This window comes from Scylla paramamosain, chromosome 23 (assembly GCF_035594125.1).
Source record: "Scylla paramamosain isolate STU-SP2022 chromosome 23, ASM3559412v1, whole genome shotgun sequence".
Lineage (NCBI taxonomy): Eukaryota > Metazoa > Arthropoda > Malacostraca > Decapoda > Portunidae > Scylla > Scylla paramamosain.
Window position 1 is genome coordinate 937,119 of NC_087173.1, and position 12,882 is coordinate 950,000.

General features: G+C 36.7%; 1 protein-coding gene across 6 annotated transcripts in view; it reads right to left on the reverse strand.

The window, feature by feature from the left end:
- LOC135111976 (circumsporozoite protein-like) overlaps window positions 1-12,882 on the reverse strand; it is a 187,110-nt gene that overhangs the window by 94,513 nt on the left and 79,715 nt on the right. For 4 of the 6 annotated variants that reach the window (XM_064025708.1, XM_064025712.1, XM_064025710.1 and 1 more), the window contains one exon: window positions 12,193-12,246. The exons of the other annotated variants lie outside the window; for them this stretch is intronic. In XM_064025708.1, the coding sequence (XP_063881778.1) occupies window positions 12,193-12,246 (54 nt within the window). The remainder of the gene's footprint in view (window positions 1-12,192; window positions 12,247-12,882) is intronic. 6 annotated transcript variants of the gene reach the window in all.

Consider the following 12,882-nt stretch of genomic DNA (forward strand, 5'->3'; position numbering starts at 1 on the left):
TTATTAAATGTAAAAAATGTCACGAGAACTGAATAGTCGCATTTCCATCGCTCCAATATCCAGACTGTCGGTATCCAGACTCGTCATTATCCAAACAAGTGTCTGATTGGCTATCGTGACAGTAAGAGTTGCTATCTGGAGGGTAAGGGTCACTATTCAGACAGTAAGTCATTATCCGGATGTTTTACAGTCATTTACATCCCTATCCAGACGTTGCAGTCTCCGGATGGGCCTTTGGATAATAACTAGGATGGATATTGGAAAGTTTACAGCATTTTACTGCTGTAATTAAAACATTGCTGTTGATTCAGGATATAACCTCAATATATCAAATTTGCTCTTTCAAACACTGGTTTCTTCTGATATCTGCTCTTTTCTGCATACAGCGAACTTTTCAGTTTGTCATAAAAAGTTTATGTATACCACTTGCCCATTGCTCTCAGTGTGCCTTTTGTTTACATGCTGACCATCTGGAGGAAACAATATACTCCCGCCAGGCTGCCAGTCAGTCGACCTTTTGAACTGTTGCTCAGTGTATACTGAATACACTTTATTAATATGTGGTGCATGGTTCAGTTGGCCAGCAGGCATTCAGGCATGTGATCAGCTGGCAACTGTAAACAGTAATGTGTAGTGAGAGCAGCAGCATTGCAATGTCCACCATTTGTATCTAAAGTCATAATTTGATACGTATGTACTGTATTGTCTTAACTGCATATACAGTAGTACAGATACACAAGTATACAAACTTTTTTTCTGATGTACAGAGAAAATTTGGCATATACAAAAAAAAAGGGTCATATGCCAACGAGTCATTAGATGTATCTTTTTTTTTTTTTTTTATAAACCCAGACTTTCCAGATTAGTTTGATATAATGAAGGATCTATGTGCTGTACTACTATCATTAAGTGTACACAATATGGATATTAACTAGAGATTTCTTAAGAATTTGATACATTATGGATATTAACTACAAATTTCTTAAGAATTTGATACTGCTAAGTTGTTCACAAGTTCATGTAAATTACAAATACTGTTTGCCAGTACTGTTCCAGTAAGATAGACTAAAATTGAGAAATACATTTTCCCCTTTTTTTGATGAGTAATTTCTGTAAATGGTATACAAAAAAATCCTGTGATAATTTACAAGGAAAAAAATACAGAAACATTTAAAATTTACAGAAAATCTGTTATTTATATGGAAATTCTTGTTTACAGATAACTGTAAATTTTAGAGAAAAAGTTCGGCAGCCTGGTTGCCAGAGAATTTTCTGTAAAATTTATAGATTATTTTTTACAATGTACATTTTATAAGCGTTTAAGAAAAAGGTACGTTTATGCAATTTGCGTCTCCAGGCACCTTACAACAAAGAGGGGCTATAAGTTAGGCAAAAATGCTGGCTCCTCGCCTCCCAGCCTGAAGTGTGATCGCTCCTACCCACCCTCAACAGATGCCAATATAAAAGAAAGAAGCATGTGGTGGTTTAATTTAAGTAAACGTGTTACTAATGTTACTGATCACCAATAAGTTATTTCCTATATATTTTCTTTTTACTCGCCATAACAGCGATAATCCATAAATAATGAAAAGAAGATGCCTCATCTTTACTCTTTAATCTAAGCCTCTTCCTTCTTCCCCTTCTAGCCCTACACATTCTTCCCCTTTCCTTACTGTGCATCTTGAATTATTCATTCACTCCTCCCTACACTGCTCCTATTTCTCACTTCACTGCTTCTCACAACTCAGACTTAAATTACGAGCGGCCAAGTAGCCTCCTCACAGACGCCTTCCACACATGGCTCTTCCCTTCACGTCGCCACATAACCCGCCGCTCGCCGACCCACCACTGTCTTTTCCAAACCTAATTTCCTGTCTTCATATCTTTCTTTGCTCTCTGGCGCCCTGCTCGCCACCTCACCCTGCGCCCTGTGAGTAAGACGGAGGGAGCAGCAATAGTGATGAATATGATGGAATTTTGAGAGAGAAAGAGAGAGAGAGAGAGAGAGAGACTGAAGCAATTAACAAATTAACTTATCATGGCAACAAGAAAACACATGAATACATTTATATTAGCCAAACTTTTCTATTATCACTCACCATGATCAGTAAAATAAAAAAAAGAATCATTCCCTTCCCTGTAATTAATGAGAGGTCAATGACTGTCAATCAACCAAAGGCATTTACTCATAAATTCTTCTCAATCTGTTTTCTAAAGTCAACCTAGTTGGATAATGCCAGTTTGATTTTTTTTTTATTACAATTGTTTGTTGCATAAAGTAACGAAATGACTGGCATATTTCACTTTAACGTATGTTGAAATTCTTAAAATATGTGACTTGAAAAAAATTTATGTGACTTGAAAAAAATTGTCAATACATTACATTTCAACGTATCTATGTTAGAATTTTTAAATATCCACCCCAAAAAAGTTGAAAATCTTACAGGCCTCAGTAAATTTTGTAACTTTAGAAAATTTGAACAATTCTATATATCGAAGCAAGTTAAAAAACAAAACTCTTTGCATCAGTTCATAATCGATGATCTTATATTAAGTGTTCTTCGATAGGAGCAAATGGTGTTCAATAAGTGTAGTGGCACAACAGTCAACACCAACTAAAAATAATTCTGGTCATGGTGATCATCCTGACTCAGGGTTGGCATAAAAAAAAGCCTAAGTGGGTTATATATATATATATATATATATATATATATATATATATATATATATATATATATATATATATATATATATATATATATATATATATATATATATATATATATATATATATCATAATTTAGTTCTATATCATAGTTTTTTTTTCTAATGTAGGAGGGACACTGCCCAAGGGCAAAAAAAAAAAAAAAAAAAAAAAAAAAAAAAAAAAAAAAAAAAAAAAACTGAGATCCCAGTCCCAGAAAAGGGTCCAAAAGCAGTAGTAAAAATTTGAAGGATAAGTGTCTTGAAACCTTCCTCTTGAAAAAATTCAATTCATAGGAAGGTGGAAATACAGAAGTAGGCAGGGTGTTCCAGAGTTTACCAGAGAAAGGGATGAATGATTGAGAATACTGGTTAACTCTTGCATTAGAGAGGTGGACAGAATAGGGGTGAGAGAAAGAAGAAAGTCTTGTGCAGTGAGGCCATGGGAGGAGGGGGGCATACAGTTACCAAAAATCAGAAGAGCAGTTAGCATGAAAATAGCGGTGGAAGACAGCTAGATATGCAACATTGCGGTGATGAGAGAAAGGCTAAAGACAGTCAGTTAGAGGAGAGGAGTTGATGAGAAGAAAAGTTTTTGATTCCATCCTGTCTAGAAGAGCGGTATGAGTGGAACCCACCCAGACATGTGAAGCATACTCCATACATGGACGGATAAGGCCCTTGTACAATTAGCAGCTGGAGGGGGTGAGAAAAATTGGCAGAAACGTCTCAGAACGACTAACTTCATTCAAGCTGTTTTAGCTAGAGATGAGATGTGAAGTTTCCAGTTCAGATTATAAGTAAAGGACAGACCGAGGATGTTCAGTGTAGAAGAGGGGGACTGTTGAGTGTCATTGAAGAAGAGGGGATAGTTGTCTGGAAGGTTGTGTCGAGTTGATAGATGGAGGAATTGAATTTTCAAGGCACTGAACAATACCAGGTGATGATGAAGTTACAGAGAACATAAGAACATAAGAAATAAGGGAAGTTGCAAGAAGTGACCAGGTTTACACATGGCAATCCCTGTATGAAATATACCTACCTATTTTCATCTAATATCCCCATCCAGATACCTGTCTAATCCTGTCTTAATGCTCTCTGATGTCCTAGCACTAACAATATGATTACTGAGTACATTCCACTCATCTATCACTCTATTTCAGAACCAATTTTTTCCTATCTCCTTCCTAAACCTAAATTTTTCAAACTTGACTCTGTTATTTCTTGTTCTCCCCTTGTTGCTGATCTAAAGAATTTTGCTTACATCCCCTTACAGTCACCCTTTTTAAGAACAGGCTGAATATAGGCGAACTTCCAACAAAAAGGAAAAGTAGATGTTGACAGACAGAGCTAAAAGAGTTTGACTAGGTAAGGTGAAACTGTGCACAGAGGCACAGTTTTGGAGAACAATAGGAGGGACCCCATCAGGTCCATAAGCCTTCCCAGGGTTTAGGCCAGTGAGGGCATGGAAAACATCATTGTGAAGAATTTTAACAGGTAGAATGAAGTAGTCAGAGGGTGGAGGAGAGCGAGGAACTAGTCCAGAATCGTCCAAGGTAGAGGTTTTAGCAAAGGTCTGGATGAAGAGTTCAGCTTTAGAAATAGATGTGATAGCAGTGGTGCCGTCTACTTGAAATAAAGGAGGAAAAGTCATGCCTGACTCGTTCATTTTCTGTACAGTACAAGTTATCACAGGCTTTGTCCAGCCAGACCAAACTGTATCAGCATGACTTAAACAAGAGTCTTACCTCCCTCTTTTTACTTTTCTTTTCCTGTTCTTCATTTGCATCAGTCTTCCTGATCTCCCGTGCCTTCCCTCACCCTTTGTCTCTACACCTTGATGTTCCTCTCACCTTCCCTCACTCTTTCCTCACACTATTTTTTCGTTCATTCTTTTTCTGTTGTCTTCATAGTAACCATCACCCCCTGCCTCTCTCTCTCTCTCTCTCTCTCTCTCTCTCTCTCTCTCTCTCTCTCTCTCTCTCTCTCTCTCTCTCTCTCTCTCTCTCTCTCATATATGCTGCTCTCACCTTATTTCTCACTTACTCTTCCCCATCTCTCCACACCCTGCACTCACTCTGTCCTCAGCCTGCCTCTCCCTCTCTCTCCTCTTCTCTCTCTCCTCTCACCCTTGTTCTCCCTCACTTCTCTCCCTGTAATCCACCATCATGCCCTTGAGCTCTTCATTAATATGCAAGGTGAATGAACACTGATGCTCTCTCTCTCTCTCTCTCTCTCTCTCTCTCTCTCTCTCTCTCTCTCTCTCTCTCTCTCTCTCTCTCTCTCTCTCAAAAATGATATGATGTTCCTGTATAAAATTGTTAACTAAAAAAATGATAGTAATAATAATGTATGCTTATATCTCCCCTTTATTATTTACATCTCTCTTTATTTGCTGACGCTTTGATTATTTTGTTATGCTTAACTGAATTGCTTATTTTTTGCTTTTGTTGTTAAAATTTCTCTCCTACATCTGTTTGTATTTTTATCTAATCTCTTCATAATATTTACTTTGAATCATTAATTTCCATTTTTGTGTTTAAAGTATGAATAATTGCTTATATTCACTATTTCTCAAAAAAATGTTTCTTTTATATTAATATTTATGTAACTTGAGACATCCAGACTTCTGGGATGGTAAAGCCATGATGTTTTCTGCTCCTGTTGGATACAAAGAGATTTATTCCCTTTGTTGTTATTGTTGTTGATGATGCTATTGTTGTTGTTATTGCAGTTACTGTTGCTGCTATTCTTATTCTTCTTATTCTTGTTCTTCTCCTCATTTTTCTTCTTTGTGTTGTTGTTCATGTTGCTAATATGTTGTTGTTGCTCCTGCAGTTTTTTCTCTACGCTGGTGTAATCTGGTATGTTTTCTTTCTTTTATTTGATCATCATCTCTCTCTCTCTCTCTCTCTCTCTATAGAGAGAGAGAGAGAGAGAGAGAGAGAGAGAGAGAGAGAGAGAGAGAGAGAGAGAGAGAGAGAGAGAGAGAGAGAGAGAGAGAGAGAGAGAGAGAGAGAGAGAGAGAGAGAGAGAGAGAGAGAGAGAGCAAAAGAAAATATAAGGCATTACTGTGATATGAAAAAAAAAGTTGCATTTTTACTTCTAATGAAATCAAAATATTGTTCATGAATATCAAATAAAAGAAAGAAAACATACCAGATTACACCAGCATAGAAAAAAACTGCAGGAGCAACAACAACAAATTAGCAACATGAACAACAACACAAAGAAGAAGAATGTCGAGAAGAACAAGAACAAGACGACAATGAATAGCAGCAACAATACACAGATACGTACATACAGGCGTACATGGACATGCATAACCTTCACAGGAATGCTAACCTTGCAAGGAATGTGTTTGAGATGCAGAGAGGTAAGCATGACAGGAGTGTGATGTGAGTGTGAGAATTCTGAGAGGATGAGGCACCAAGAAAAACATTACTGTGGATGATTTATAAAAGAGGACGCAAATATGAATATGTAATTACATTATCAAATTAGTGTTTGTGTGTTTTTTATTTTTGATAATTTATTAATTTAATATTTTTGTATAGTATATAAATTATGCATCAATTGCAATTTTTGAATGGAATAATATACCTAAGATAATATAGTGAAGAGAACTTAAAGATCATACAAAGTGAGGTTTCGCATGAGAAGAAAATAAATAAATAATAACAATGCATGCGATGAAATGCGCAAGATTATTTTGAGACAAAAGTTTGATTTTTCTTTAAATGACAATAGGAAGTTTGACTTCACAAAAAATAAATAACTAGGTAATAGGTGTTTTAAGCTGCTTAGCAACTTAAAAGACCTTCCTCCAGCGGCTGGTTCTAATTTTTGGATGCGTCACAGACGTTGTCAAACGAAGCCCGGCTGCACATGCCACACATAGTGTCGAGCCGCTGTGCAGGTTGCAGTGAGTGACACAATGCTATAAATGACTCTGTGTTTTCAATATGTTAAGCTTTATCTGCATTCTGATCAAGCTATCCTATTCCCGAGAGTTTTTCCACTTAAAGTAATAATATATTTCAGTATATAAGAACATAAGAACATAAGAAATAAGGAACACCACAGGAAGTGGCCAGGTTTACACGTGGCAGTCCTTGTATGAAATATACCTATCTATTTCCACCTATCATCCCCATTCATAAACCTGTCTAATCTTCTCTTAAAACTCCCTAATGTCTTAGTACTAATAACATGATTACTGAGTCCATTCCACTCATCTCCCACTCTATTTGAGAACCTTTTTTAGAAAAATTTTCAAGCTTGAACCCGTTATTACTTGTTCTATCCTGGTTATTGATCCTAAGAATTTTGCTTACATACACCTTGTTATAACCCTTATACCACTTAAAGACTTCAATCAGGTCCCCACTTCACCTACATCTCTCTAAAGAATGCAAATTTAACAGCTTTAATCTTGCCTCATAAGGAATGCTCCTCATCCCCTGTATCCTTTAAGTCATTCTCCTCTGTACTGATTCTAATAGACCTATATCTTTCCTGTAATGTGGGGACCAAAACTGCACAGTGTAGCCTTGACGAGATCTGACCAGCACCAAATATAACTTTAATATTACTTCAGGCCATCTTCTTTTATCACTCCGAAAAATGAATTCTAATACACTATTTGCCGTTTCTGGCCTCTATGCATTGCTTTCCTAGACAGAGTTCAGAACTAACTATAACTCCTAAATCTTTCTCATACCCTGTACCTACCAGAGTTTCGTTGTTTAAAACATTGTGTATCTACTGTGTGGGTTTCCTCTACCTACCCTAAGTACTTTGCATTTGTTGATATTAAACTGCATTTGCCATCTGTCCGTCCATTCATTCATCTTCTCTAAATCTGCCTGCAAGGCGATGCCATCCGATTCTGACCTAATTAATCTATCTTTGTGTCATCTGCAAATTTACTAACATCACTACTAATTCCAATATCCAAGTCGTTGATATATATTAAAAACAACAATGACCCTAATACTGATCCCTGTGGCACCCCACTAATTATAACACACCACCTAGATTTAGAGCCGTTTATTACAACTCTTTGTCACCTGTCGCTTAGCCATGACCTTATACATCCTAACACCTTCCCATCTATCCCGTGTGCCCTAACCTTTCTCAGGAGCCTCTGATGGGGGTACCTTGTCAGAAGCTTTACTAAAGTCCAGATATAAGATATCATAACTATCACCATTATCTACTGCCTCGTACACTTTACTGTAAAAACTTAACAAGTTCATCAGGCAAGACTTCTCCTTTGTGAATTCATGCTGTGACTGATTTATCAAGTTATGTTTGTCTAAATGCTCCCTAATGTTCCTCGCTATTATTGACTCCAATATTTTACTCACAACTGGAGTTAAGCTGACAGGTCTATAATTAGATGCTAAAGTTTTATCTCCTTTCTTAAAGAGGGGTACTACATTAGCTTGCCTCCACATTACTGGTACCTCACCTGACTCAAATGATTTCCTAAAGAGAGAGACTAACAGCTCACTAATAACCTCTTTACATTTCTTAAGTACTCTGGGATATATTTCATCTGGTCATGGTGCCTTGAACTTTTTTAGCCTATCTATCTCCTGTTCCATGATCTCCTTAGTTATGGAAATATCTGCTAGCTTCTCATTCTCATCTGCTCTAAACATCTGTTCACTATTTGGCATATCCTGCATGTCTTCCTGGGTGAAGACAGTTAAAAAATACTCATTCAGAATTTTACTAAACTCCTCCCAGAACTAACCAGCTCCCCATCTGCTGCCTTTAATAGACCTATAGTATCCTTATTCTTTTCTTCCTGTATACCTGATAAAATCCCTTGGGATCCGTCTTCGCCTGGCTGGCTACCTTTAATTCATAATTACCCTTGTTGACCTCCTGATTGTTTCAACTAATTCATTATATTATGACCTTAAAACATCTTCACCTGCCCTTAATCTCTTATATATACTTCTCTTCTGCCCTATATGATGTTTTAACCTAGTAGTCATCCATTTAGGGTTATTTTTCTGTGATCTTATTGCTCTATATGGGATGTTTGTTAACTGACATGTATGGAATTTATCTATGAAATATTTATGCAACTCATCTACATTTACTTCACCTAATCCCCCCATCTCGGCCAGTTCCATCCTCTCCACTTCTTCATCTACTCTTCTCGACCTCATCTCTCCCATTTCAGCATGACTTGACCCTCCAACATACTCATACCTATCTCCCCATCTCTCTCTCCTCCACCCCTTACAGACAAATCTTCCCTTCTCTTGTCATTCACCTTCACACCTCACCTCACCTCTCTAATCCTTCCTTATCTCTCTCAACTCTGTTCCTGACCTCACCTCACCCTGCATCTGTTGCCAGTCAACTCCTTGGAGGTACCTTTTTAATTCCTCAAAATCTGCTCTCCTAAAGTCAGGTATTTTACTAGTATTTTTGCTTCTAAAAGTTTCTTCCATTTTAATTTGTACCTAATTTCCCAATGGTCACTATCACCTAGCTGTCCCCAACCTCTACCTATAGGACTGCTTCCTCCCTGTTAGTAAGAATTATATCTAGAATACTGTTCTCCCTTGTGGGTTCTACGATTACCTACATTAAAATCCCTCTCATCCGGCATTCAAGCATCCGGCAGCTTCAAGTATTCGGCACATTTTTCCCCGAACCTTAAAATCAATAAAAAATCAATGTGTACTCATAAAATCGATTAAAATTCCTGTGCATGGCATACTTTGTCCCCTCGCCACCAGAGCGCACTGCTTCGCGCCACCCGCGGCCCACTGCACTGTGTTTACTCAGTGACTCAGTCCCGCGTGTGCACTGTTTATCGCCTGACACCTTCATTATGCCTAAAGTTCTAGAAAAGAGGAAGCGTGTTGTGCTTGCACTTAAGCAGAAGGTAGACATTTGTCAACAATTAGAGAGAGATGAAAGCAGACAGCAACTAATGGCAGAATATGGTGTGGGCTCATCAACTATCTATGACATTAAATCCCAAACGAAAAAGTTGTGGGATAACATGAAAGCCACCGACACCCCAAAGGCAGCGGAAAATCGTCACACACTGCAGTATCATCGTGGTGAAATGATGGACAAAGTGGTTCAGCTTGAAAAGATCAGAAGGAGTCACAATTACAATCACAATGTGTGTTGGTGAGTGTGAGGTGGCAGCACGGGTGGCGACGCGCGGCACGGCGATCAGCTGATCTTTGTTATGGTAAGATACGTGAGTGTAGGGTGGTGACTGTGGACATAATTTCACTTCTATTCAAGTATCCGGCATGTCGGCGGTCCTGTTGATGCCGGATAAGAGGGAGTTTACTGTATTTTAAAAAATTATCCTGAATTACCATCAGAAATTCTTCTACTTCCATGTTACCCACCATCAGGCTCCAGTCAATATTCCTAAAATTAAAGTCTCCTACCACAAATACCTGACTGTACCTTCCTGCTCTATTTAATTCCTGCCACAGTGAGGTGTTAATTTCCCTTGTACTGTTCGGTGGCTTGTACACTACTCCCATTACTACTGACTGTGATCATTCCTTAATACCTACCCATATCGACTCTGTTTTGCTATCTGTATTCAATTCAATGATTAACATTTGAAAATAGCAGGCATAAGTAAAACATGTTATGAAGTTTTTTCTTTTTTAACATCTTCACAGTTCAACTCATCATTTTCTTTTTTGTTTTGTCAAGTTCTTTACAGCACATCTCTGTTCTACAGTCACTGCTGAGTCTGATGGTGCCAACCAAGATTAGCTATCCCATATAAGAAGTGAGTTATGGCAAATAATTCACGCACTTTCGCGCTAGAGCTCAATCTATAGTGATGAGGTGATAGTTGCAAGAGTTGCGAGACAGAAATCTTCGCCCACATGCCTATAAATTGAAATATGCAAAATACAGCAAAAAAGGTGAGTCTGACGAAGAAATTACATAAAATAAGATACGCCTTCAAAAGTTACCAACCAAAAAATGTTTCTGAAGCTGAAATCAAAATTTTTATGTGCAGACACCAAAAGGTGGTCCTGGCCAAATCATCGTTGCACCCTCCAGGGCCAGGCGAGAGCAGTGAGGTGTAGAGATGTGTGGTAACAATAATATAAACCCCTCACTCTGCTAGGGGAATAATCCCTCAAAAGATATTTAATACTTTACTAAATGATAAAGAAAACTATAAATTTTCTTTCATTCGCTGACAAGAAAAAAAAAAAAAACGTGATGAAATTAATATTTTCAGAAATCTACAACGACGAGCCTCTAAAAAAAGGGAGACAAATAGTGTTAGCCAGCTCTTGTCATCAAGGCCCACGTCACCTTGACTTTTCAAGGCGATAATCAACATTCACAGAGACAAATAAGGACACTTCATAGAACTATACAAGTTTAACTCTGATTTTACTTAATAAAGCTGCAACAAAGGTTATGACGATAAAAAGTTACCTTAGGTTAGGCCGCAAATATTATGGTGGTAATGCTTCCTGGGAAATCAGTTAAAAATAATATCAATACCGATTGAACAAAGAAAATGTAAATATGTTTTCTCCAGATAAGGAAATTTTTTTTTTCTTTTTTATGTGGAAATCAAATTCACACTAAATATAGATTGTTACAGTAATAGTTTCCAAGGACACTTTATCATAACATGCAAAATATTATTAATCTACATAACCGTAAAATGCAGTAAAAGATAAATAAACAGATAAATTAGAAGATCTGATATTTACCTAAAAAGTCCTCAAGTGAATTTTCCTGTTATTGTGGAAAGTTTTTTGTTATTGCATTTTTCCTTTCTTCATTCATATATTCGTATATAAAAAAGATATATATATATATATATATATATATATATATATATATATATATATATATATATATATATATATATATATATATATATATATATATATATATATATATATATATATATAGAAAAAAAAAAAACGAATGCAAAATTGACAGCTAATTGTTAGGTTTCAACTGAATCTCCAAGTAAATATTTATACCAACAAGATGACACCATTATAGAAAATATATGATTTTGTATCCTTCTTTTTTTCTATGCATAAACTAAAATAAGCACATGAAGACTGGAATACAAAAATTATAGTTTAGAAAAAGATTCTCGGTTAATCCATAAAAGACTTTTTTTCCTGTAAGATGTTGCAATGAACATTATAGACTAAATTTACATTCTTTCTTCTTTCATATATATATACCCTCGGAAGGCACAAAAATGGGAGGCAAAACAACGCTTTGGAAAAATATTTAAACTAATCCTTCAATGGATAATACTACTGACACGATACTGTGGAAGCACATCTTTTCTTTCCTTCATAGATTCATGAGAAGCTGACAGGAGAAAGGGTGGCAACAGTGACAGGTTTCACTTGACATGGAAAAAAAAAAAGTTTAACAGCGAATTCCAAAACAGAGTGCACACGATGTAATGAAGCAGGTACTCACTTTCCTCCTGCATGTGTTGGGAGTGTTCACCGCGGCACCACCTGCCATCCTTTCCTGAAAATATCAAAACATCCACATAAAAAAGTGATGCAGCTTGACTATTCTAGAAAGAACCAACATGAACAGAACCACCACAAATCCTTTACTGCATGAGTTACAATATACACATGAACAAAAAAGGAAAGAATAAATACTGAAGAAAAACACGAAATGTCATCAATAAAACATGTCAGATTCCTCCATGCAAGAACACATGGATACATGAAAAACAACACTGAAAACAGAACACACTTGAAACGCTAAAAATGTTAAATATGCACAACAGCTGCAACAAAATAAAACGAACAAACACCATTACATATATAACAAGATTAAATAACAAAATAAAAAGAAGCAAAAAATAATAAATGTAAAGCTTCCCAACATTTAGCAGTACAAACCTTAAAAACAACAGCAAGGATATACTTATAAAATAATAAGTACCACTTCAGTCTAGCCATAAAAAGTATTCACGGCACAAAACATGAAAATCCCTTTTGAGTATCTCTGCCAAGGTGGCCTGACTCATCTATTCTTCATTTTTATTATTGTTCAGTAATACAACACATCCGCCTTCCTCCGTTTGTGGTTCTGATAACAACAACAACAAACACTCTCTGACCACTCCTAGTTAGATACCTGCCTTTTCGT